At 36.9% G+C, this 27,336-nt stretch overlaps 1 protein-coding gene across 1 annotated transcript in view; it reads left to right on the forward strand.

Annotated features, from left to right (window-relative positions):
* ptprsa (protein tyrosine phosphatase receptor type Sa) overlaps positions 1-22,088 on the forward strand; it is a 250,934-nt gene extending 228,846 nt beyond the window's left edge. Inside the window, exons 26-33 of the mRNA XM_055164546.1 lie at positions 8-162; positions 1,769-2,054; positions 5,772-5,950; positions 6,976-7,102; positions 7,187-7,312; positions 10,751-10,905; positions 17,110-17,245; positions 18,731-22,088. Coding sequence (XP_055020521.1) covers positions 8-162; positions 1,769-2,054; positions 5,772-5,950; positions 6,976-7,102; positions 7,187-7,312; positions 10,751-10,905; positions 17,110-17,245; positions 18,731-18,799 — 1,233 coding nt within the window. The 3' untranslated portion in view covers positions 18,800-22,088. The remainder of the gene's footprint in view (positions 1-7; positions 163-1,768; positions 2,055-5,771; positions 5,951-6,975; positions 7,103-7,186; positions 7,313-10,750; positions 10,906-17,109; positions 17,246-18,730) is intronic.
* The last annotated feature ends 5,248 nt before the right edge of the window (positions 22,089-27,336 follow it).

Raw genomic sequence — 27,336 nt, forward strand, 5'->3', positions numbered from 1 at the left:
TCTCTAGAATGGTTCCAGTGAAAAGCGTGAGGTGAGACAGTTCCAGTTCACAGCGTGGCCTGACCATGGCGTGCCCGAGTACCCCACCCCGTTCCTGGCCTTCCTCCGCCGGGTGAAGACCTGCAACCCCCCAGACGCTGGTCCTATCATCGCCCACTGCAGGTCGGCCTCTGCTGCCACTTCATTAACCAACAGGACTTTTTTATAACAATGCTAATGTGTTTATGGCTATAAGTAGGACAGCTCGCAGGCTTTGAGGGCTCTTATTCTGCACCGCTGTGATTTAGCCCGACTTAAGGGTAAACATAAAGGCTAACCTACACTTCAAAGAGTGGCCTTTCCTCTCCAAGTGTTTGTGTGAGCACGGCCATGAGGAGAATTGCTTCCACGCATTATGTAACACACATTATTCAAACACATGCTTCTATTCTTCCAGACATCCTTTTCTTTTCTTCGTCGTCCACATCATCTTTTCTTCAAGGCATATTTTGCTTTTCGACTTTCATTGTCAAAAGGCTCTCCGTAATCCCCTTCTATCTTATTTTCTCTCGCCCTATTTTTACAAGCAACTTTTCTCAAAGGGCTTATTCAAATTGAAACCTTTCTTTTTTTAAGCACAGCTGCGGTGACTCCAAAACAAAAGATGAGAACTGTGAAATATGATAACTTTCTTTCTTCATTGTGTTCTTGTTGTTGTTGTTTGTCCTTTCAATCATCTTGCTCCATTGTGTGCAGTATATTTTACTCCAGTTTGCTTTTATTTAAATTAATAGACACTATTACTCATTATATTAACAATGTTCCTTATTCTTGTAAAAAAAAAAAACAAAAAAAAACTTTAGACTAAGACAAACTTTATTGACCCATAAGGAAAATTATTTGGACTCATTAGCTCACACATTATAAGAAAGAGCAGAAATATAAATGAAAATAATAAATTCAAATAAAACTACAAATATAGAAATAAATTTAGTAATTTACATGTCAGCTATGTAAGAGGTCTTAAGGAGAAACAGTGCAATGATGAAATAGTGATTAAACTTTGATACTTAGATATCTCTTCTCATAAACAGGCTGAATTGAACTTGATAATCTTAGCAGCTCAATCCCAGTGGTACATACAATAATCAGTATTTGGCAAGAAGAGAACATTTTGTTTTGAAAGTCTGTAGCTTCATTAGTACAGCCAGAAAATTGGACACAGGCCAGATTGTCATGACTAACACAATGTGCATTGTACGCTGCATGCTATGCAAAACTGACTCTTATGAGTTTTAAGATATGTTAGAATGTTGTTAGGTAAACCAAAACATACCCAAAGTTGTAGTTTGTTACATTCACACATGTTTGAGTAATCCTTTATTATTAGTTCGTCTCCAAAGCTCATAATGCTGTTCCACCTTGTGATGTCATGAAGCTGTACTTTTCAAATTAACAGCTCCTTTTATCTTTTGTTCAGAGAGGGCTAAATTTATCCAAATGATTCTAGTGAAGGTGTATGAAGTTTAAAAACACACTGCACTTCCCATATTACTACATGACATCACAATGTGGAATAGAGTGTTTTCAGTTTGAGAAAAGCACTAAATAAATATAAAATATGTAGGATTTGTGTGTTAAACATGGGTGAATGAAACAAAACACAACTCTAAGTATGTTTTTAATGAGGAAATAACATTGTAAGATACATCAGAAAATAGAGTAATATGGGCACTTCAAAAAGTGTTACAGTTGAAATGATTAACACCAAAATGTTTTGTATCCACAGTGCGGGTGTGGGCCGAACAGGCTGCTTCATTGTCATCGACGCCATGTTGGAGCGCATCAAGCACGAGAAGACAGTGGACATTTATGGTCATGTGACACTCATGCGCTCACAGAGGAACTACATGGTGCAGACAGAGGACCAGTACAGCTTCATACATGACGCGCTGCTGGAGGCTGTGGCCTGTGGGAACACAGAAGTGGCTGCACGGAGCCTCTACTCCTACATTCAGAAGCTGGCCCAGGTGGAGAGTGGCGAGCACGTCACAGGCATGGAGCTAGAGTTCAAGGTATGTCTCTACAAATATGTGTCCGTTACCGTATATTGTGAAATGCAAATTTGAACTTCTATTGCCATTTTATAAAATCTAGCAAAATGCAGTTGTTCATTTTATCCATGGTTTTCAGAATAATGGGGTTTGTTTTTGTTAGATATAGTTTAAATGTTATCTTGGACATTTTATGAAGTACCTGCACATTGTTAAACTGTTGTCAAATTCCTTTGACATAGTAGCTCTCACATTACAATATAATAGCACAGATTTTAAAAAATATGTTTAAGTCAAATTTTACATAATGAAAGTAGCAAAATTGGTAAGAGACAAAATAGCAAGATTAATATTATTTTGTTTCATTCACGACAGTCAAAATGGGTAACCCTATAAATCAATTTACAAGCATCTAAATTACAAAGAAAAATCCTAAATCTCCATTTAAGATAAAAGCACTTCTCCTTAAGATGTATTACCTCTCCGCTGCAGGTAAGTTGCAAATAGATTAAAGAGGCTTTATTTACATTAGCACTATTTGTCAGTTCACTCGGGCTGTCCAGGTAATAAGATCACAGAGCAGCACTAGAAAGAGAGCCTGTTTATTCCTACATGCCCCACTTCAATCATTTCACACAGAATTTGTATAGTAATTCCGCCTTGAAAGAAAAGAGGAATTATCAAAGCTTTTCATGATTAGCCTGAAAGTTCATTTTTTGAGGATTAGGAATAATATGCTTAAGAAAAGAAAGTGAGTTAAATCAAGCGGGCACATGACAAAGGATTTCACATTGGCTGGAAGCATTATGGGTTTATCGTATATGCTTTGCTTATAAAAACATCCTGACAAAGCAAGCAAGGAAGTAAGGAGAAAGAGTCATGCAAAATGTTTACATAGATCTCTATTAAAGATCTCAACAATCATCAAGTTCCAAACACACCTTACCTTCAGTGTTCCCGCTCGTATCTGCTGACCTTGGACTCCACACTTTGAAAATCATCCGTCATGTTCCCATCGCAATTCATCAACGCAGCCCCCTGCCAAGAAACAATAATAGTGGCGGCGTGTTTTGACCCTTTTTTAAAACTCACTGGCGCACAACGGCGATGGAATCTCTAGCGCCATCTGTAACGTGGAGAATGCTGAGCTGGCGTTCAAACTCGGAACGGGGATTAATAACGTCCATGGAGCTACGAGGATAGTGAAAGAGGTGTGTGTGAATGAGAATAGGGGAGAGGAGTAATTAATACTTGATGATGACAAATGGAGGTGGATGGCGGGGCAAGTGGAGGGAGGGACATTTGGCTAATGAACAAAGGAATGGCTGTATGCTAACGTGGCACTTAGGAAGCGTTCCGACAGAATGGGTCTCTACAGGGACCGGATGGGAGGCCAGCGTCGATCTCAGGTGGGAAAATGGAGTCATACAGAGTTAAGCCTCCGGACTGCTGGGAAATGTAGTTCAGATGGGACGGTGGAAAATCCTGTCAGACAAAAGTTCACTTGACCTGTCACGATAATTACTATTTCAGCTTATCGTTCAGTGTATGAAAGCTGGAACAATGTATTTTTGGGCTTCAAGGTGCATTTTGTAACTTTTCTGGTGGATCGTCTGTCTTCATGGAAATGTTTTTGCTTTGCCTAGAATGCTTCACAGTATGGTTTTAAACAGTTCCTTACATTTAATAAATTACAGGTATTCTATCTTCGTGGAGACCAAACTTGACTAAGATACAGGTCAGATCTGTGGAGACTTGAACTGAATGCCTGTATTTGTGAGCTATAAACCACCTGTACTTTAATAAATATAAGATAGAACATTTACTAGCGTGGAACATTCCAGGCAGAAAAATGGCATAATCATTGACAGAAACAGGTGATGGACCCCCAACCAAAACATTACATAGTGCGCCGTTTATATGTACTGTGTTGACTCTTTCTTTACAATAGTGGGGAGATTTTGCCATTTTTATGTGTTAAAGTAAGGTTTGAGCTGTATAGGGTTGAATAAATCACTTCTATGGCGAATTATTGGTCCATTCTGCCATTCATTGCTTTTACCATTCATTTGTTGCTGCTCTTTAAATGATACTGCCTATTTAAAAACTGGATTAATAGCATTATCCTGCTTTGTGTCAGTGGTGCAAGGTAGTTTCAATATTATTGTTTATCTCAATATTTCTTTGTAGAAAGATATCACATTTCAAAATGTGTTATTAAGACATATCCAGCATTTACTGACATTTCTGAACACGACACGACTACCACAACAAGTAGCATATGGTCTTCAGGGATCCCAGTTCAATTAAATGACATTCATGATTTGTCTTTGTTTTAAAGACTCACAAAAGTGACACTTAAATTGAGAGTCAAAGCTGTTTTGTAATGAAAAGTGGTTGAACTATTCTTGCTATCACTATTCTGGTAAGACATGTTCCAGTGGCTTAATTGTTAACAGTCCTGCTTTTGGAAAGATACTTGTGGTTTGGATTTTCTCTTTTAGGATTCCAGAGAAAATAGTTAGTTAGTACATCCAGCTGTTTTTAGAAATATGTATTGCAACAATCGTTTATAATATGAATCCAATATTGTCTTAAACTAAGTAGGCTAGTGTTTCTGTGTTTATTTGACCATGTGAAATGAACCCCGAATGCCAGAAAGCCAGTAGTTTTCCCCTAGTTTTCCATTACATTTGCAATGTTTTGTTTTTTGTTTCATTTTCAAACCAAATCCATGTCGTTACAAAGCCATATTAAGTGTAATCCCGTTTGACTAGTACCCTGTAAATGGTTGCCATGTTGAATTCGACGTTGCCAGGGTTGGCACATTTACCTGCTCCCAGTTGCAATGTTCCATGGTGCAGCTTTTGAGCTCTGCCAGGCCACCTTTGTGAAACACGGATCAAAGAGAGGACACTAGCAAGGGATTGTGGGAATAGGAAAGGTGTTGTCACGGATACAGCATTTCATTCCAATTCGCCTCACAATATCCGAAATGAAATATGTAGTTTTTCAGTGGGATTGGTCCCTAGTTTTTCCTCTCAAGTTCTTCAATATGGCTAAGTCTTCACAAATACTAGACATTTTTAACAATATATTCAACATAAAGGCTTAGGTTTTCTCATTATTCAACCTAAGTGTCAACATTTTCACTCTCTTCAATTGGCGCACTTGGTATTTTCTTTTGTGAGCAGAGCTGTATGATTCTCAACCATATTTTATGCACACATACAAACGTGGCATTATCAAAGGCACGGTTGACCCACTTTTTGATGTCTTTTTTGTTGGCTTGTTAGTCTGGCTGTGTCAAATTTTACCAAGTCATTAAAAGCAACCTAACCAGACCTCAAAAGTAGCAGATTAAGTATACATGTTCTAATAGTTGTTTTTTTTTTATGCATAGATATATAATAGATATATAATAAATAGCTTCCCCATCAGATTAGATTGAACTTGAATCTTGAATCTTCCATTGATTCACAGCTCAATATGGGTCTATATATTCACTGTGCACTTGCCTTTCATCGCTCTTATCGCTGCTTCGGCTTTCCTTTTTGTAACATCTCTTCAATTCTGCCCAACTCTCAGCTTTTTACATTTTCTTTTCATCTTAGTCTATCTCCACACCTCTCATCCTACGCGTTCTATAAGGATTTTGGACATCTCTTTTGCAGTGCCGCCATTTTGTTTGCCTTACTCTGAATATTTCTCACAATCTCTCCATCTTTCTCCCTCCAGCGTTTGGCTAACTCCAAAGCCCACACGTCGCGCTTCATCAGTGCCAACCTTCCCTGCAACAAGTTCAAGAATCGGTTGGTCAATATCATGCCCTACGAGACCACGCGTGTCTGTTTGCAGCCAATCAGAGGCTTGGAAGGCTCGGACTACATCAACGCCAGTTTCATAGATGGATACAGGTACAAAGCAAATATTGTATTCATGGTGCTGAGTTTGATTATGTTGGACAAATGTTCTCTGATTGTGTTTTGGAATTCTGTGTCTTGCAGCTTTTAAAGTCCTGTATTAGACAAAAATTGATTCTTGTGAGCTTTAAGCTATGTTATAATGTCGTTGCCTACATGGAGTTATGTTTTATTTCATTGACACACTTGAGTGATCCTTTATTATTAGTGTGTCTTCATCTCCATCACTCAAAATGCTCTGTTCCACCTTGTGATGTCATGAACCGTTTTCAAGTTAACGCCTGCCTTTTACCTTTTGTTCAGTGGGCAATTTCTGAAATTATTCAAATGATTCAAGTGAAGGTGTATTTAAAAAGACAGTGGAGCACTTACTGTATTACCACATGACATCACAAGGTTTCAGTTTGTGACACAGGATACAAGACAAAAATGCAGGATTTTTGTGTTAAATATGTTTGAATGAAACAAAACACCACTGCTGGGATGTTTTTGATGATGAAACAACATTAACATTATAAAACAGATAAGAAAACAGTGCAACTGTGCTTTAAGACAAAAGCACAACATTGTACCTTCAAAATACCTTTTTTTAATCACACCTTAAAGTATTTTGACAGATTCTAATTCTAAGCCTGATTAAAGAGTCATTTACGTGTAATTTCAAATTTTCAGAATAAGAAAATAAAAATAAGAAATCCAAAATCACTCCTGTAATTGTCCCTTTTTAAAAGATAAAATTCCTGATTATGTGATGAAAAACTGATGTAATGCATTTTTCTTACATTGTATGTGTAAACTATTAAAAACAAAACAAAACAAAAAAACTCTAAAGTTAAAAGATCTTTTCCAAATCACCTGCGGTGTCTCACCTTATGTGGCACTGCAGACCAAGACAAATTTCCTCTAGGCGGTAGTAAAGTTGATATTAAATTAAACCTTGTCACATTGTGATGTTTTTATGATGTTTTATTTTGAATGCTTATCTATATTTCACTTATTCTATTCCTCTTTTGATACAGGCAACAAAGGGCTTATATTGCAACACAAGGCCCTCTAGCCGAGACTACAGAAGACTTCTGGAGAATGCTCTGGGAGAACAACTCAACCATTGTAGTCATGTTGACCAAACTTAGGGAGATGGGAAGGGTAAGATGCACTCCAATATGGTACAAAATAAGAATGACATTTAAATACATGTCCAAGTGAAAATTGTGATTTGTTTTCTTACAGGAAAAGTGCCATCAGTACTGGCCAGCAGAGCGTTCAGCCAGATACCAGTACTTTGTGGTGGATCCAATGGCTGAATATAACATGCCACAGTACATCCTGAGGGAGTTCAAGGTTACAGACGCAAGGGTAAGATCGTCATCAGTACCACTCAAACCTATTAGTGCAATTACTCATTCAAATTGTGTTATGTGCATAGTGACTAATGTAGGCCATTGACCAGTGGTGGAAGGACAAAAGTAAAAGTACAAATGTAAAGTATCTGTACTTTACTTAAGTATATTTTACTGTGGATTCTTTTCACTTTAACTTCACTACATTTGAGAGCACATATCTCTACTTTCTACGCCACTACCTTGAGACTTGCTAAAATGGCTGAGACTTATTTTTAGCATATTTAATTTGAGTCCCAATTTTGAGCAAACCAATTACACAATCACAACAGCATCTAGAAAAATAAAGAAATCCGTTGAATCACTTAAAATTAGCCAAATTCTTTATAAAAACTATTACATTTGATTCTTTAATAGTTCTAAAAAATCTGTGAAAATACCTTACAGGGATTCCAGTAGTTTTACTTACTAAGTAGATTTTTTTCATGTGATACTTTTACATTTACTTAAGTGATCTTTTGCCCCTGTATGTGTACTTTTACTTGAGTAACAAATTGAGTACTTCATCCACTACTGCCATTAACACAAGATAATATTTGACTATTTTTAAAGCCACTGTTTAGATACTCTCATGCAGTTCATAGCTCCCGTGAAGTGGATGATGACACAGGTGCTAAAAGGTTTGAAAAGCAATGAAGGAAATGTCTAATCCAGAGGGACCTAACTTCCAAGCTCTTAAAGGATCTTACACTGTACAGTATTTTTTGTATGATTACTATTCTATAGCTATTACACCACATCAATATATGAAAGAAGTCAACAAAGTTACATCTTTCCAATCTATGTTCCTCTATAGACCTGCGGTTATTGAGTTTTCCGTTCGTGCAATCATGTTTGTACGTTTGAATATTTTATGAGCACCATGAAAAAATATAGCACATATGGGTGCACAGAGAATAAGAAGCAAGATTTTTTTTTTACCTCTTCATGTTTACTGCAAAATATGAAGTATTTTCATCTGTGTTTCAGTGGCTTTGGCTATGTTAGACTTGACTGTTAAAGGGCTTGTATACGATTTTTTTCATGTATTTGAGCAAAATCGTCTTGCCTCAGGACATATATATTGTATAAGCAGCTCTTTAGGTCAAAATAAATGTGCTGTCTACATCTAATTACAAAGCATTAAATTGTCTGATAATCAGGAAATACACTGTTAGTATGCTAATTAACTTTACAGTGATGACAAAACTATACTCAGAAAGTTGGGGAAAGCGCTTATAAAATTATTGCAGTGCACAACTAGGATGCTCTGAATGTGTAAGGTAAGTGAGGATTTACTTTGGACCACTGCAAACTGTTTAAAATGAACTTCTTCTGTTTGTCATGTTTTCAAGACAGTAAAAATCATGTACAGCGCCTTTAATTCAAGCAATTTTAACTCATCTAGATACATTTTTTGCAGTGTTGAATGTACATATAGAGGTTAACCAGTTGCTGTCTGCTGGTGTGTTGGTGAATGTTGCATGCCTTGGCGCAGTAATAGCAATGACTCCACGCCTCGACTCTCACATCTAGCGAGCCAGTCACGTATTTAATCACACAATTTGACACGGTAGCGTAGGCCCTCAGGTTGTGTGTTAAATTTTCCCCGTCTTTCCTTTTTTCTTCAGTTAGCATGGTTTGTTGTGTTATTGTCTTTGCATCCCCTTTTCATTTTTTAATCCCCCCACTGAGGCAGAATGTTTGTGGTGAATAGAAACACAGAATAGACGACACGCGGTGCAAAATGTAACAGGCAAAGAGTCGCGAAACAAAAGAGGCTGCTTATTGTAGACTGTAATTTATTAAAACCACATCTGTGTAAGTGTCAGGTGCTGTGGTAGGATACAGCGTGGATTTGGAAGGGAAGCAGAGATGGCAACGCAACAGCTGGCAAAGACACAGCGGGTTTACATAGTCTCCAAACAGGTTGAATTGGCACACCCTCTGACATTCATTTTCTCTGTAGTCAGATTACAGGTAGCAGACAAATGTTGTGTATTGCCACATGAAGCTATAGCAAAATAATACTTTCCCATCACCGCTGTGGGCCTTCACTGCAAAAACAAATACAGTATGTACATGAGGCTTTATTCAGACTAAAGATTTTGTAGTTTATATTTAAGTTTTAAGTATGGCATCAAACCTATTTATCTCCCAAGTTACAAGTCATATCTGTGGAGAATCAAAGTTAGAATACTTTGTTGTTTTTCAGGGTATATTGGCAATAAAATCCAAAATATGTTAAATGCCATATTGTGTGACATATTAATTAAAACCATAGGATAACATGGCGATAACAAGCAGGTGGCAGACTGCATACCACAAAGTCTAAATAGTGCACCTTTAATTCATTAATTTTAAGTTATTTTTTTCCAAATTGTAAGAAAAATATCTACGAATTCAGTAATACAATTGCGCATAATTCAACTGAACCCAAAATCTCTTTCTTTACTCAAAACAAAATAAATATTAATATTCTGAATTCAAATGTTTTTACTTATTTTAACAGATTTTCCCCCCTGTGTTTGTATTTGAAAATAGAACACACAAAATGCCTTTATCAGAGCACTGATATTGTTTTGCTCAGAGCTACACAAAATAATATCAATAGTGGAATAAATTGGTCCAGCTGACATTTCGCCTTGTGCCCTGTCAGTGTGTCAGGAGTTTGTTTTCAACTTGAATCATCCCATCTCTCTATCGCTGTGTTAGTGCGGCTCCTGCTTCTTTGCTCCACTCCTTGCACTCATCCATCAGGTAGCTCTATCGATCCAATAGCAGGATTATCCTATTCAACATGGTGTCTGGGAGAAGACGCTTGTCACGGCAGATACACTATTGATTAGCTTTAACTCATGCCGCTCACACAAACTCATGGCATGGCAAGCAAATAGATACAGAGTTTGAAGGTAAAGAAAATATATAGTACAATAAAGTGCTTGTAAGTATATTGATGTTATATTTTAATGTAAGCTTAGCGTTAAAAAAGCTTTTCTAAAAAAACATGTGTCCTTACTATATGTGGGTTTTCATCTCCACAAACCAGATTTGTATTTGTTGTTTTGGCCATAATATGTTACAATTTGGCATAAAAATTACTGATTTATTTTATTTACTTATTTTATAATTTATTTTTGAGCTGATAAATGAACACAAGTATACATGTATCCATTGCAATTTACAAATTTCACTTTTTTTTACTAGTTTGAGCGGAGAAGAGAATTTTGAGAGGAAGAAAATTATTTAAATCACATTCTCAATGGAGAATGTTCCAAAGTGTGGTTGTAACTTTCTATAGCCATTGAGTCATGCAGATGACATGCAACCTCCAGAAAGTAAAAAAAAATATTGTACTTTGTTTAAAAAATTCTGTGTATTTCTAATCTGTTGCCTTTTCTCTGTTGTTATGTAGGATGGTCAATCAAGAACAGTTAGGCAGTTCCAGTTCACCGATTGGCCAGAGCAAGGAGTCCCCAAATCTGGAGAAGGATTCATCGATTTCATTGGTCAAGTACATAAAACCAAGGAGCAGTTTGGACAAGACGGACCCATCTCTGTCCACTGCAGGTTAGTACACTGGGCACACTGCATGCCAACTCCTCATGCATTTCAACCATCGAAGTTTAAGACATGAACTTGTACCATTAAAAGTTAAAATGCCATGTTCATTAAAAGGAGATATTTTACCGCCCTGAAGGCTTTATGCATGAGGACAGGATGAAGTCACTCGCGGAGGAGGCTGTTGTTTTGCTGTACCCCGCTTCCCGCTGTGTAGCCCCACTCGCATAATCAGATATTCCCCTCCCATGTTTTTGCCTGCGCCGTACTCTACCTCTCAACCTCCACAGGCCAATCTGCTCCATAATTGATAAGACTCGAGATGTGGCTTGGCATTTGCAAGGAGGCGGCACATGAAATGATACAGCCATTCTTTTGGGTTTTACGATCAGGGCTCATGATGCATTTTTATCGCGTCGAGTGCAGCTTTCAAGGTAACCTTCATCATTATCTGCACACGCTAGACCCTTGTAAGCAGTGGTGTTTGTTATTGGTCACCAGTAAGGCCTCATTTTTTATTTCAAAGGAACTGCTTAGTTTGTATTGCAGAAGCATAGCTAGATTCAGAGTTTGTTTACACCATGCATTTACAGGCTTAACATGGTGACAGGTAACGTCAGTGGCAAATATCATCTGACTTTTTTACTTTTTTATTAAGGATAATAAAATAAAAAGATTGTTAGATTATTTTTATTTTTGTCATTCACATTTTTACACTTTTTTATAAAAAAAAAATAATAATAATATTTTTTGTGCATTCACACTATCATTTTCCATAATTTTTTATCAACCTTTACCAAAGTGCCAAATCTACCCTAGACCAGCCCAACATGTAACAAATATTAAAGGTGCACTTTTCTGGTGAAGAGTCTGCTTTTTTCCATGGAGATGTCATTGCTCTGCCTGAAATGTTCCACACTATGACATTAAACAGCTCTACATTATATTTATAAATTACAGGTGGTTTTATTGCTCAGACTTACTTAATAAAACATGCATTCTGACTGTGATCATGGTTTCCTCTCCACAGATCTGACCTGTAACTTGGTCTGGTTTGATCTCAGTGAAGATAGGTAGAAGGTTTAATATCATACTGTGATATATTCCAGACAAAGCAATAACATCTCCATTGAGAAAAGCATTTGATGGACTCTCAGTACACAATGCACCTTTAAGCAATACAATAATAATAAACATGAAAACAAGAACAAATACATAAAACAACAAAACTCACAACCCCTTAACCCACCCCTCATCCCACCCTTTTCTATCATCTCTTTGTAACACCAGTGTCCTTATATTTGATCTGACAAAAAGATGTACAAGTATCAAAAAGCCAAATAGAGCTTGCTCTCGAACAACATTGAGTCAGAATATTTACAAAACTGTAGCTGCTGTGTTATTGATATGCAGCGGTCACTATCTAAAACTCTCTATTGCAATTTGACATTTGGCACTTTTATCTTATCAGCTAGCAGCTTTCCATCTTCAGCGCAGCCAGTATTTTGTTTATGCTGACAACTCTTCAAATGAAAGATCTGATGCTTAATTTGAACATTTAAGAACTGCACTGCTCTGCTCTCTTATGTATTTTTAGTGAAACAGGGGTGTGGGTATCAAATCCAATAGTACTATATATAGACAGTAATTGAATCAGTAGTCATTTCAAATTATTTATTTTGGGGGAAATTATCAAAATCTGTCCTACATTTTGGCCCATATTGGCAGAGGATAATGGCCATGGGCTGTCCTAGATTTAAAAAATAAAAAAGGTATCAGCATTAGCCTTAAAAATACACATCTTTGGATCTCTGTTTGCAGTACATGGTTATCCACAAGCTATAAGGAGAAAGGAGAAACACCCCAACAACCTAAAGTCTTTATTCCATTTGTTGGCACATTATGTAATTTCCTCGGACATAAATTGGTTGTACTTACTCAATCAGTAGTGTTCTCTTTTATCGAGCAGGCGCCATGACCTCACCAAACGTCACATGACCACCCCGCGTGTTAAAAAGCCATGATGTCATCGCCTATTAAGCGGCCCTATGGGGGTTGTAAGACGTGTCAAGGAAGCTCCAATAAGACTGAGTTATTCCTCGCCTCTATGAGCCCGTTATTGGAGAGGAAGAGAGCTGTCTGAAAGCCAAAGGGCCTGTTATTGCTGAAAGAATGGCAGTACAGAAGTAATGGGTGGAAGGGACCAGGGCCCATTATACTATTGGTTGTATTGAGCAGCCAGTATGCACAGTTAAAAAGGAAAGGGCTTCTTTGATAACTGGAACAAATTATAGTGCATGTTATCTTAAACATTTACTCTCCACAGGCTTAATGTGATATCTTTGTTCTTTATAATGGTGTATTAGTATCTTATGACCACTTACTGCATAATGTGAGGACCCATTTAAAAGTGTAGAACAGTTGTCAAGTAATCTCAGTTTGATATTAATCAAATCCATTTTTGCATTAATAATGAAGAAAAGCCACAATTGTATAATTCAAATATGTATAAATCAAACTTGCAGGTGCCATAGGGGCAAAAATAGTGTAGGCCTGTCATGATAACATATAACAAATGCAATATATAGACAAACCCTAAGGCAGAATCATCCCAAAAGTAAGTTCTAAATTTACAATATGGTACAATATGCAATAAATGAATAGCATAATGAAAAATTTTAGTAGTTAATTTCCATCTATAATGAGTCATAGAAGTTATTTATTCAACCCTAAAGCACAAAAAAATTTACTCAATAAATGTTGACTCCCAACATATTGAACATACTGAATGGTAAATTGATATAGTGATTATTGTGACAGGCTCAGTTATTTGATTCACCTTGATTATAAATGTCTGACTGATTGTGTAAACATAGCATTTCTTGACTGGTTATAGTTGCTAGCGTTAGATTTTTAACCCGTCATATCAGCAGGTTTCACCCTAGTCCTAGTGCTAGCACATTGTTACTGCAACATGGATCTCCTTTAAAAAAAAAAAAAAAAACTAGCGTTTGTCAAAGATTGTTCAAGGGTACTGCTGGAGTAATGGGAGCGAAGCAGCCGAGCCTATTAAATCAATGTTGTATTGAGCGGTGGGTAGGCACAGTTAAGGAGGTGAAGTTTCTTTTGATTTTTTTTCCCAAGTATCATAAGCGGATTAGCACTACAGTATCACTTAAAGTTGCAGCACGGTAGTTTAACTATTGAAGTACTTAGCATTGTATTTAACAAAACATGCTATTTATCACATGTATTTATAACACCACATGTTTACTACTCTCCAAGGTCAATTATTGCAGCTGGACTAGTGACTGTAATGGTATGAGAGAAAAGCGCAGAATCTTATTACATTATATTGAGTCTGGCAGGGTAAGTGAAGTTCCCTTTGATTTTTGGTTTATCGCTAAGAGGATTAGCACTACAATATCATTTGAACTTGCACACTGACTCAGGTGCACGGCCTAATTACATTCTCACTTTTGTGGATTAACGGCAGGTGTCACTTTGTGTTTTTCTTTTATTTCTTGATAGCTTTTATTTTTACCGTGTCTCTCAGTGCCACTCCCTGTTGTCATCTATTTCCGTCAGGCTTTGTCACTTGCACTAGTAGAGCTTATACCTCTTTTTCTGTTATGCTGTATCTGCCCTCCCTCCCTGCCTGTCTGTCTGTCCCCTAATCCTCCTCCATACATACCCCGACCCTCGCTCTCGTACACTCCCACCCACATATTTCCTCAGTCACTATCTAATAAAGCCACATGCGTTTTGTCATTAATTGCCTGATTAGTTCCTGTGAATGGGAACACCAAATCCTCTCAGTCTGCAGCGGCTCAGAGTGTATTCAGATATGCAGTTGATGTTTGAGTGAGAGGCAAAGGCAGAGGAAGAGAGGATGGAGAGGGTCTTTAGGATTGTGTGTGAGTGACTCCGTGGAAGAGGCTTTCAGATGGAGTGGTTAATAGGGGAGAGCACCCAACGGCACAGCACAGGGGCAGGAATCAAACTGACAAACTTTGGATTAGTGAAAAGATAGAAGTAGTAATAATAGTGTAATTTAACAACTGATACAATGAGTTGCTTGAATATGGAAAGACATAACATGATTTCAGTTATACTTGAAACTGTAGTAGTAGTAGTGATCGCTAATGTAGTCATAGTTGTAACTGTAGTAGTTGTAACTGAAGTAGTACTGTAGTAGTACTGTAGTAGTAGGAGGAAGAGTAGAAGAAATGTACCCTTGATATATTCTTTGGGTTGCCTGGTTATGGAAAAGACACGTTGACCCTATAATTGATATCATGGATTTATGTATTACCAAAATTAACCTATAAAATATAGACTGATTTGTTGAGTGATTATTAATGTGTTGTAATTTACATTTGAGGGGTAGTTGACTAGTTATGGCTGGGCTGGGTTAGCCAGGCTTGCACCACCTAGTGCCTCTGCTCAATTTCATTTCTCTCCAGCGACTAGGTCAGGAATACACTACATGGTTCGCAAAAACCCTGGAAGTGCAAGTTTGGGCACCAGCCAATCAGCAAAGAGTCATACATTCTGTGTTGGCAAGAGTTCCCGAGATCGAGGATTTAAAGCCCAAACAAAGAGAATGTTTGGTGAATTTTATCAAGGAGAAAGACATTATTGCCCTTCTTCCTACGGGATTTGGGAAAAGCTTAATATACCAGTTAGCAGCGCATTACATATGTCACGAACAAATAGCAGCAATTGGTTAAATGTAAAAAGTACCCGCCTACCGTCGAGTGAACAAATTCTAATGCTGCAAGGTCAGACAGTTTCCACGAAGTGAAACCAGCTGATGAATCAGGCTAGGGCTGGGTTACTTTTTCTCAAGATCTTTTTATTTTTTTGTATCAGATCTCAAATGGTTGCCAAGTTGCTAACATTAAACACAAAAAGGTGTCACCATACATTCTATTGTATTATCTGTCAGCTGTGCCCTTTACCACCAGCATTAGACCGGTATATACATTCTCTTTCAAGTGCCCATAGTCACAGCATTTTCTAGGAGGGCGAAAGAGGTCCAAATAAATCTGTTGTCACATCAATTATTGTTCCATTGGTGAAGTGGAAGTTATTTCACAGCAAAGCAGCTTAGAGGGGCAGCTCTCAAAGTATTTCAGGATCTAAGTCTGCCAGGCTGTATTTCTGGAGAGCACAGCAGCATCAGTGGTGGTGGTGGTGGTGGTGGAGGAGGGTGGGGTGGGCACACGGGAGGGGTTTAATGAGACTAAATGTTTACTTGTTTAGGCTGTTGGTTTGGTGTGTGGCTGCTCACTTGTGTCCTTGAGGGATTGTTTTCTGACTGGGGAGACAATGGGAGAACATCAAAGTGGAAAAATACAAGCACATTTTGTAAGCGCTGTAAGACAACAGACTTAACCTGCTGGAGAAATTGGGCTGTGGAATTTCCAGCAAATCATAGGCTTGCGTGTGAGACTTGCTTATTTAATTTGACATGTGTTGTGTGTTAGATTCCTTGTTTTCTGGTGCATTCCTTACCATTTTTCCACATTTTAGGCCTGTTTGTCATTGTCAGCGTTACCAGTAAAAATTCCTTATAATAGGGACAAGTTCATATTTTAAACACTTGCAGAAGAATTACCAAAAATACTGAAATATGACAAACTAATGAAAAGAATCCCTTTTCACAACATGGTTGTACAGATCTAACTGCAGGGTTAGGCATTTTATATGGAATAACACATAACAAGATATTTAGTTGATGTTTCAAAAATTACAGTTTTTGCAATTCAAATTGTGATTTTGATTTCGATGGTGATTAATCATGTGGCCCTAAAAACACTTTCATTGTCTCAAGCCTGTGATTTTACAGGCTGTTGTAATGGGGTGGTGAAACTGACAAAATTTCTTATCTTAATAATTCTGGGTTAGATTGGCCCAATTATGATTATCAGATGATAGTTTTGCTATCAAAAATATGATAAAAACTGTCTTTATATGTTTTGATTGGTGTTTAATCATTACACAAATATGAATGGGCTGTAAAAGAAACCACAAATATGCAGAAAAATGTTACTGTATAGCTTTTTATAAACACACTGCACGTCTTGTCATTGCAACATTTTCCCACTACTAAAATCTTCCTATAGACTAGACATTCAGATCTATATTGTGGTGCAGTGTTTGTCAAGGGATGTGTTACTTGTGTATTGACTGTTTATATGTTTGCAGTGCTGGCGTGGGAAGAACCGGAGTTTTCATCACCCTCAGCATTGTGCTGGAGCGCATGAGGTACGAAGGCGTGGTCGATATCTTCCAGACAGTGAAGATGCTCCGGACGCAGAGACCAGCCATGGTGCAAACTGAGGTAAGATCCCAAAAACAACATAACTCAACATGTACACAGTGGATTATGTTCACATGTGCGACAGAAATCTGATCATTATCTGATTTCTCGATTTCGATTTCTTGATTTTGTTTCGTCTCCTCATACATAATATTTCTCAGTAATTATTATTATGTTTTGTTTTGTTTGTACTTATAATTATAATAAATATTTTTATGTGTTTTTATTTGGTTGTATACAGTGTTGGGAAGGTTACTTTTAAAATGTATTCCCCTACAGATTACAGATTACATACCTCAAAATGTAGTTTGTAACGGAATCCATTAAATTACTGAAGGTGAGTAACGTAATCTGAATACTTTGGATTACTTAATTTGCTGTAGAGAAGCAAAGACTAGGATATCTTCACATAAGAAGTTTTGTCCTGGTTTAGACCTGGTTTAGACCTGGTTTAGACCTGGTTTAGACCTGGTTTAGACCTGGTTTAGACCTAGTTTAGGCCTGGTTTTAGTCCTGGTTTAGACCTGGTTTTAGTCCTGGTTTAGACCTGGTTTAAACCTGGTTTTAGACCTGGTTTTAGACCTGGTTTTAGACCTGGTTTAGACCTGGTATAGTGTCTGGCAATGAGTCAAATTACAGGGGAAAAAAAAAAAAGGGGATATAGCCCAAAATGTAAAAACAGGAAAATACCGCTGTGTAATCCACTTATTTCAACAAAGTAACTGTAATCCAATTACCACTCACTGAAACAGTAACTGTAACTGAATACAGTTACTCATAATTTGTACTCTGATTACGTAACTCCGGTACATGTAATCCGTTACTCCCAACACTGGTTGTATATCTTCACTGTATTAAGTTGTTTTACCACAAGGGTAGGGGGAAATGGAGATAAAAAACTGAAACAAAACATAAATATTGTCTCTATAGTCAGCAAGAATTTTAATTGTTTTTTGTGACACAATAAAGTATCAAAGATGCATATATAATACTGTTAAAATGACATGTAACCAGTAAAGTCATCTTATTTCTATGATCTCTCCTGTGACACTCATCAGGTTTTCCAATTTACATGTCTTTTAAATCATGTTTAAGGTCCAGAATCAGATAATAATCAGATTATTATGTTTGCACGTAATCATGGCCTTTTACATCTAATGTGAGCAATCTGATTTCTTTCTGACTGTTCACACCTGTGCCGGTTTTGACAATGAAAATTATGCAAAAATGTCTAACAACTGTGGCAAAGATGAGATTGAAAGAGTTTTATTAAAATGTCTTGTACTTTGTCTTCCAATTACAACATTATTAATTAACATCCATTAATTAAATGACACGTGTCACCAGGTTTTTGCATTGTTAAGATCTAATTATTGGGTTATCTGATTAATGTAGCTATCTGACTTTTACTGGCTGTGTAAATGTACCCAGTGAAATGAGCTATGACGTCTGTTTTTATTTACCACTAATCTTGTTGTTTTTCTCTCTTTGTTTTTCTCCCTAAAGGATGAATATCAATTCTGCTATCACGCAGCTCTGGAGTATTTAGGAAGCTTTGATCACTATGCAACGTAAAAAGCCATCTCTTCCCCACCAGAACCCTGTCACTCCCCACCCCACCCTCGACAGTATCCTGAGCCATAGAAACTTTACAATCTGACAGAAGAAGAAGACCAGGACACACCAAAATGGATACTATTGTAGATTTTCTTTCCAAATATCCGACCAACCAGATTTCAATTGGACTAAACGGCCTCTCATAAGGAAGTGAGGAAATGACCCATCCAAAAGAGAAGAGAGGCTCCAGGCTCGACTGTGGGGCGGAGTATTGATCGAAGTGTCAGAGTGCTTTTACCTTACCTCAGCTCTCTCAGTGTGGACGACGTTGTAACATTCGTGGATATTTCTCTCTTTCAAAACTATCTGACACACAAGCAACAGTTAATGAAGGAGAAGGTAACAGCTAAATCAATCAGTGCAGATGGATGTAGCCGGGTGACTTTCTCTTGTTCCTTTTGATATGCCTGGTTGTAAAAGGGCCTTTTCTATATTACACACATTTTGTGGGTGATATTCAGAAGAACTATGAAAATCATGGCTGCCTGAGTGAACACTGGTTGGCTAGTAGTGGAGACAACCAACATTGTAAGTGGAAGCTAATCTCCTTTTAGGAAAATACATAGCATCTTTATTTGCTTGAAGCATTAACACTTTTCCATAAACTCAGATTAACACAAAATTATAAATTTAAGGTACTAAGATATCAGACAAACTGACAAAGGGACAGGGAGAGATGGCACCATCATTTTTACAATCACTCCTATCTATGGCACCAGTGCATCATGGGGCTTTGCTGTCTACTATCTCCAAGGACAACATCTGTGGATCTACAAGCTTTGAGACAAACCAACAGGGAAGGCCACACAACCGGGCCCTTCTTGTGTACAGTGACCAACATCAACATTACGAACCCTTTTGTCTTACAAGGAAGTCTCTTTTTTTTATCATTTCTGTCAAACCAAACATGCTGCTTATATTGTGTGTGCTGTATGTGTGACATGGGAAAAATGAAATGGACAAATGAACTATTCCAACTTTGCTTATGCTAAAGCACGCGTGTCTGAAGAGCATCCCCATGACATTCTGCACCCCTGAGTTCTCCCAGCCTTCTCTATATCCATGTGTTTCATCGTAAAGACACTTGAGAGTGGAAGAGGCCTGAAGTGACTGAGAAACAACCCAGGCCTCTGATCATCTGTTTGTGAGTGTGCGTGGATAAAACAAGTCGACATTTGGCTTTGCAGTATGTTCATTTTTAAAATAATGTTTCCGCAAAGAACCAGACCTGGCAGCCATGTCTCAGCTAAATGAATTGATGTGATAATGAAATCTTCGGTACTTGCACACACCCATCTGAGAACATTAGAAACTTGAAACCAGAACACCTGCAGGTTGCATCGCTCACACTATGGTACTATGTGTGTGATCTTGCACCGCTCTGGTCTGACAGACAGGGGGCGTGCTGATTCTATATGAATGACGGGTGTGCACAAAAATCCAAGCGATGGACAGAACTGTGTTTAATCTCTTCTTATTTCCAAAAAAGCCTTATTGTTGTTGTAACATTATGGAAACATTAATGTTGTATTATGACAACTTATTTTACTTTGTTACATTTTCTAATTTTTTCTTATTTGTTTTTGTTTTGTTTTTAACAGAGATAATGTATCACATTTTTTTTAAATAGCAGGATAAAAGAAATGCTTATTTGTTCATATTATGTTAAAAGACATTCTATTTTTTCACTGTAGAAATGTTAAGTATAACATGCCTGTGGCCATGTGTGCGTATATATACATATTATTGTATGTGTATGTACTGCACACTCACACAGGCATATATATTTAAAGCTAAATATAAAGATATATCCAAACTTTTAGTATAAAACTCATCAATGTTATAATAGCAGCCAGTTCAAACATGATTTTTTGGTGTGTAATTGGAAAATGATATTATATTGAAAAGGAGGTGCATTTTTTTTACGTTTTCTCTATTACTATTAACTTTAGTTAGAAATTAGTTGTTTTTTTATTTTTTATTATTAATGTTGAGAAAACATTTATCAACCAAAATCTCATTACAGGTCTATAATTTTATTTTATTTTTTTTTAAACATCATCCTGACTTGACATGCTGTACTGTGTGATAGTGTACACGTGTCTAAGGGCATCATATTTCTCTGCATTTCAGTTGAATTTCTGTCATTATTTTGGTTGTAGATCCACAATTATCTAGAAATATGCCTGTAAATAAACAAATATAGATTATATGTATTTGTATCATTCGACCCTTGAGATCTCATACTTTAAGTGGGTACACAAATGTTGATTCGGATTTCCTCTTTTCTACTCTCAAACAGAAAACACTCCTCTCAAGCCTGCTCCCAAATATTTTATTAACAGCATTTTTTCCCCATTTCCCTTACAAGCAGTTGAACATGGCATTTTGTACTGTCTATCTTCAATCTCACTATATGGAGTTTTATAATCAGTGAATCAACAGGACACATGCCAGTTAATAAAGTATCAGTTAGGGGCAAAATTGGAAAATTGTGGGTTACAGCAAATGCAAAATTGACCCCAAGGTGTGAACAAGCCATTAGTAGTAGTTAAATAATGATATGGGGGTAAGACCTGCTTATATTTCATTGCTGAAGTCGTAATAAAACACAACAATACAAACCCCAAAGGTGAAAATGCCTTATAGATGCCAATGTGTGAATTTTAAATGATAAAACACTGAGATGCACATTTTTGTCATGTTTGCCTACTGTACTTTTGAACATTGTATGAATTCATTTTGTCTGATTATGTTCTACCATGTTTTTGTTTTTTTTATGGGATGCAGTTAAAATCAGGACTCAATAGACAAGAGGAGATATGACAACACTGACAACCAAAACTTGCTGAGAATTGACATTTCTGAGCATGTCTCTAAAACCAGTGGGATGTTTCCTAAAAATGAACTCCTGAAAACCTGAACTTTTCAACCCTTAAAAAAGGCTGGTCCCCATGCCAAACGGTGGAAGTCTTTTTGGAAGCTTGTGCAATGTGTTACTATTTTTTATGTAGAGGTTCTAGGCTATACAAAACACAACCTACATAATTGGTGAAATATGTGGGTACAAAAAGATACATAGAATATTGAGCATAGGCGATACAGTAAAAGAACCCAAATTTGGTGGTTTTCCTTTGTATGAGGCAAGCACTATCACCATCAAACTGTTACTATGGACTGAAATAAGAATTGGTTAAAAGCCACTGTGTATGTAGATATGTTGACTTTGTATTAAAGAAATGTTGTCTGAAAAGTGTGTGATTGATTTTTCATTTTGTAAACACATAGAGTGATTAGTAATTAGCCATTGACAAAAGAGACTGAGTTTGATATACTGATACGCTTTTTGGTCTGTAAAAGTAGTAAATAGCATTTATTGTGTGTATTTTCATCCATTTCATCCGCTTTATCCATGGTAACAAGGGAGCAGTTAAAGCAGAGTTTTCCAGACTTCCCTTTTCCCCCTCTGCTCCTGCGGGGGGAGTCCTGAGCTGATCCCAGGCCACAGAGCAACAAAGTCCATACTCCAGTAAAGCATCCAGGAACGCCACATCAGCTGGCTCCTCTCAGACTGGTGGAGCAGCGGCTCTACCCCAAGTTCCTTACGCTCAAAGGGAGTTCTCATGCAAGCTTATGAAGGAAACTCATTTTGGACAGTTATATCTTTTCCTTTTGCTCATGACCATAAGTGTAAGAACATAGATTAAACGGTAAAGAGCTTTGATACATGGCCTAACATCATTTAAATTCTTGGATTGTAATTAGAGTTTTTATTATTCTTTCTGATGCTGTAAGATGAACTTTGCACATCATTCATCAGTGAAATTTGGTATTTACTTTGTAGATTTTATGTCATGAGAGATGTCAGGATGAGCACACAAACACAACGGTAGTGCCCTTTTGTTAATGGATGCCATGTATTTTCCCTCGGTATTTGTTCTTTGGCCTTTCTACAAACAAATCCGATTCTTCCAGAGATTCCCAGACGCTAGATAAGACCTGTCCCTTATTTGTGCAGTGGAGAACATCCAACCGGTGATATTTGCTTTGCTGTCTGTCCTCCAGAGGGTTTTATAAGCTATGAGAAAGCCTAAATATGATTTCATTTCACTAAAACAGTTGGAACCTTCATGAGATTTTACAGATTTTTTTTTTTTTTATTCTGGTGAAGGTTATAATTTTAGTCACTGGTAGAGAAACAGATATACATAGAGGTAAGTCAGCACAGACCATTTAAATTGGACTAGTTAGGATTAAATTAAATCAATGTTTGAATTGCATTTTGGATAGAATTTCCAGTGTTGATAACAAAAATAGAGGTTTTCTGTTTTTGTACTTTTTCTTTGCAACTAAGTCATGATTAGTCCTAATTAGAAAAACATGAAAACCTGTCTTTCAGTTTCATGCTGGTCATATGTTAAGCAAACTCTGCCTTAAAGGTGCATTGTTTAACTTTTCTAGGGGAGAGTCCGTCACTTGCTTATTTCTATGAACATGCCATTGCTCTGCCTGGAATGTTCCACAGTATGACATTAACACATTTATTCAGTTGCAGATCTGACCTCCATTTTTGGTGGTTTGGTTTCCATTGCTGCAATACCGTTATATTACTAAACTATAACAGTGACTCGTTGTCCACACTTGTAAATAATTCATATAGTTTAATGTAAAATGTCTGACATATTCAAAAGAAAGCTCATTGTGTTAGATTCGAAGAGGGGGTGGGATTAAATACATTTTCTTCTTCCCACTCCTTTTTGGGCCATTTTTTTTTTTTTTTTTTTTTTTTTTAAATTTCTGCTATGATTTCATGAATGTTATATGTTCTATTGTAAAAGAATCTAAATTTCTTACTTGCCCAAAATAAATACATAAATACAAAAAAATACAATACATGAAGATAGAAAGTTTTAATATCATACTGTGAAACACTTCAGGCAAAGCAACAACATTTCCATGGAGAAAATCAAATTTTACAGACCCTCCAACAGAAAAGTTACACAATGCCCCTTTAAACCAGGCCTTTTCCAAGTAAGGAGGAATAAAAGAACGCCAACACAACCATTTTCAGAAGGAGTCCAGTCTCCTCTAATAGAAGCCAGCCAATGGAGCGAGTGTTAGGGAAGGGCAAGGCAGTGAATTAGGGCTGTGATTATGCAGTGATTCAGACAGCAGCTCATTAGGACCCAGCTAAGCAAGCAATCAACGAATCGATGTGACAGTGGACCCAAAAGCCGCAGAAATTTGTAATAAATGGCAAAGCGATAAATTGGATTATCCACAGCCCCGTGGCCAAAGCGCTTTTCGGTTGCAAATGACAAATCAATCCAATCAGGGAAAAAGAAAGCCAAAAGCACCAGATAGAGAGGACTTACTTGGAAGTTATCTGTCCGAGATGTGTCTTGTTAAAGTTTTCCGGAGGTCATTTTCTGCCGGGTATTCAAGACTCTGAAATATTCATGACGAACCATTAGCTGTTTATGGCTACATTTTATTACAAAGAGATTTACGCATGTTCACAACCGCAGCCAGAATAGTAAATTTCAGGAGGAGGTTTCAGGAGCTCTGCCACATGCCATTGGTACAACAGTTCTGGCTTTAAAGCTCCTATATTACACAAAATGGATTCTTGTGAGCTTTGAGCCATGTGAGAATGTTATCTCATTAAAAACATAGGCCTATGAAGTGTGTTTTGTTTCATTCACACTTGAATTAGAGTAAACCGGCATGATTAGGCTGTGTACATCTATACCAACCTCAAAATGCTCTTATCTGTTCCACCTTTGGAAGAGATTGCTAATTCCAGGTTTAAAAACACAGTGGATTATATGTGTGTATCTGTATTACCACATGACATCAAAAGGTGGATCAGAGTACTCTGTTTGAGAGAAGAACACAGCCTAAACATGCAGGATTTGTACAAGCATGTGTGAATGAAACCAAACACAACTCAAAATGAGGAACCAACATTAAAACATAGATCAGAAAATAGTGTAATCTGGGCACTTTAAAAATCAGTGCAAATGAACCATCAAAAGACACATACTTGTGAAATAGTTGGAAACATGCACTATCCAGTTCTAGTTTTGGTATTTAAAACGAACCATCAAATCTGATCTGCTTCATCCTCTTTTGCCTGTTCAGCCAAGCATCTGCATTTCATACAAAGAGAGTCCAGCCCGTCTGGATCTTAGCTTTGACCCCTCTCTACCACAAAGGCTTTGTAGGACACAAGGACACACTGGTAGTTCTATGAGAAGAGCATTTAAACATCTCACAAAGATCGTATCCAGTCCAGTTTTAGAGCACTGCATCAGATCTTGTAAAAATCAGTCTTGGCATGACTTTATAGGAACAAGAGGCAACAGTGCATTTTCAAAGTGCTCTGCTACCATCTACTGGATACACTGGAATTCAACTTTCAGTACCTACTATAATGTATATCCATGAATTAGGACCAATTGTTACGCAACATCTTTAACTATAAGCTTGTTGTCCCGCATTTCACCCTACTATTTATTTAGTCATTTATTTATTTATTTATTTATTTGTTTGTTTATTTAAAAAAAACAAATTTGAGGAATCCCATTGATTCTCATATGTTCATATCATATGTTCATGTAATGTCGAGTGGGGTCAAAGTGATTGTGAATGTAAATTGTTTAGATTGCACAGTTTTTATTGTAAATGCTTTGATTTTCTTTAGAATGTCAGCCAACTGTTTCCATGGACTACTTGAAGATGTGATTTGTAGTATGTCCATATGTCCAGATTTTGGAATAGGGGTCAAATTGCATTATGTAAAATTAACCAAAATATAATAACATTTTTACTTCATATTGTAAATGCTTTGTTACTACAATATTTGGTTATACATGGTCAAATAATGGAAAGAAATGATTCTCTTAATTAGTGAGCGTCCCTGTACATCCTATAGGCAGAGATGTAGTCCTAGGTGTTGCACAACAGCTAACATTAACCCTTTCCTTGAACACACAGATATATATGTGTGTGTGTGTGTGTGTGTGTATCTTCTTGACACTTGGACATAAAGTGAATTGACCTGGGTAAAATGGTCTTTGGAACAATATTGCTGCCATCTGGTGGACACATTTATGTTGCGCTTCCCCGCGTTCAAAGAAGCCTACTGTACTGTACATTGAATTAGATAAGAAATAAACCTAGATGTTGTAAAGTACAGTTTATAATCTACAAGTGATATCTGCTGTTTTATTGTTTTATTACTTTCTTGGAACTCTTATTTTAGACTCAATATAATATTGTTGTGGTGTTTGATGTAAAATATCAGTCTTGCCCATAGAGTGTGTATATAAATGTATGTATTTATATATTCATACAGTCTATGGTCTTGCCACAGTTTTGAATCCTTTCTCATGTTTTATTAATTATTGTTATTTAGATCAATGACTTCCCCTAAGTACTGGCAAGCTTCCATTTTTTTTTAGTAATATAAAATATATTGGTGTAGCTAAATTCAAAGTTTTGTTGTTTTGTCAAATCTTCAACACTGCTGATCACACAGTTGTAAAGCTATAGTTTCTCAGGGCTCTTTCTGGTTATGCTTTTCCCTTATATAAGAATGCCCATAAAAGAACAAAGAATGTGTCTGGATAGAGTTTCTGCTTTGGGTTTGGAAATGTGATGAGTTATACTAAAAATATAAACTGACCTTATACACATCCTATAAACTTACTTTATATTACCAATATTGACTTGATCACTGTGCAGTCAAGCAGTTTCATTTAAACTGAAAAACAAATTATGTCTAATTTTCCTTTTATCACTTCAAAAGTAAAACTAAATGACATTTGTGCCTTTACAGGACATGTTGCCCAAGCATAGCCCTCTATGGCTCCTGCCTGGTGAGTAGAATGTACTGCCCTGGAGTTCACCCAGTCTGAGATTTATGTGTGTGTGTGTTGGTGTGTTAGTGTGCTGGTGTGTTGGTGTGTATGCTGGCTGTTGTTACACATCTGTTTTGCAGGAGGAGAAAAGAATTTACTCTCAGAGGACTGTGCAGTTCAGAAATGGATCTAAGAAACTGCACACTTTTACTCGAGTAACTGAAGACTGCAAAATCATCCATCAGTATTTTTTATTTTATTGTCAATTTAACACATTTTTGTAAAGCCCAAAATCAGAACAGAAGTTGCCTATTAGGGCTTAACAAAATCACTGATTTAAACAACGAAAAGTTCGAAAATCAAGCAGTGAAACATTAACATTGTTCAACAGCAAAAAGGCAGATTAAACAACATTCCATTAGAAAACAAGCAAATGGATAACTGTTCCAGAATATCCCATGTCCTTTCACCTTCTTTCTCAGCAAGGAAAAGCAGTGAGAAAAAAGAAACCAGGAGGAAAACCACAGTGAAGAAGAGATCCACTTTTATGAACGGGCAGCTGCAAATCCAGGAATAACGCACATTCCTTTGCAGGTAAAATATTTTAATCAGTCTTTATTGTATTTAATT

The sequence above is a fragment of the Boleophthalmus pectinirostris genome, unplaced genomic scaffold, assembly GCF_026225935.1.
Source record: "Boleophthalmus pectinirostris isolate CB_2022bp ecotype Guang Dong unplaced genomic scaffold, ASM2622593v1 HiC_scaffold_7, whole genome shotgun sequence".
Classification (NCBI taxonomy): Eukaryota; Metazoa; Chordata; class Actinopteri; order Gobiiformes; family Gobiidae; genus Boleophthalmus; species Boleophthalmus pectinirostris.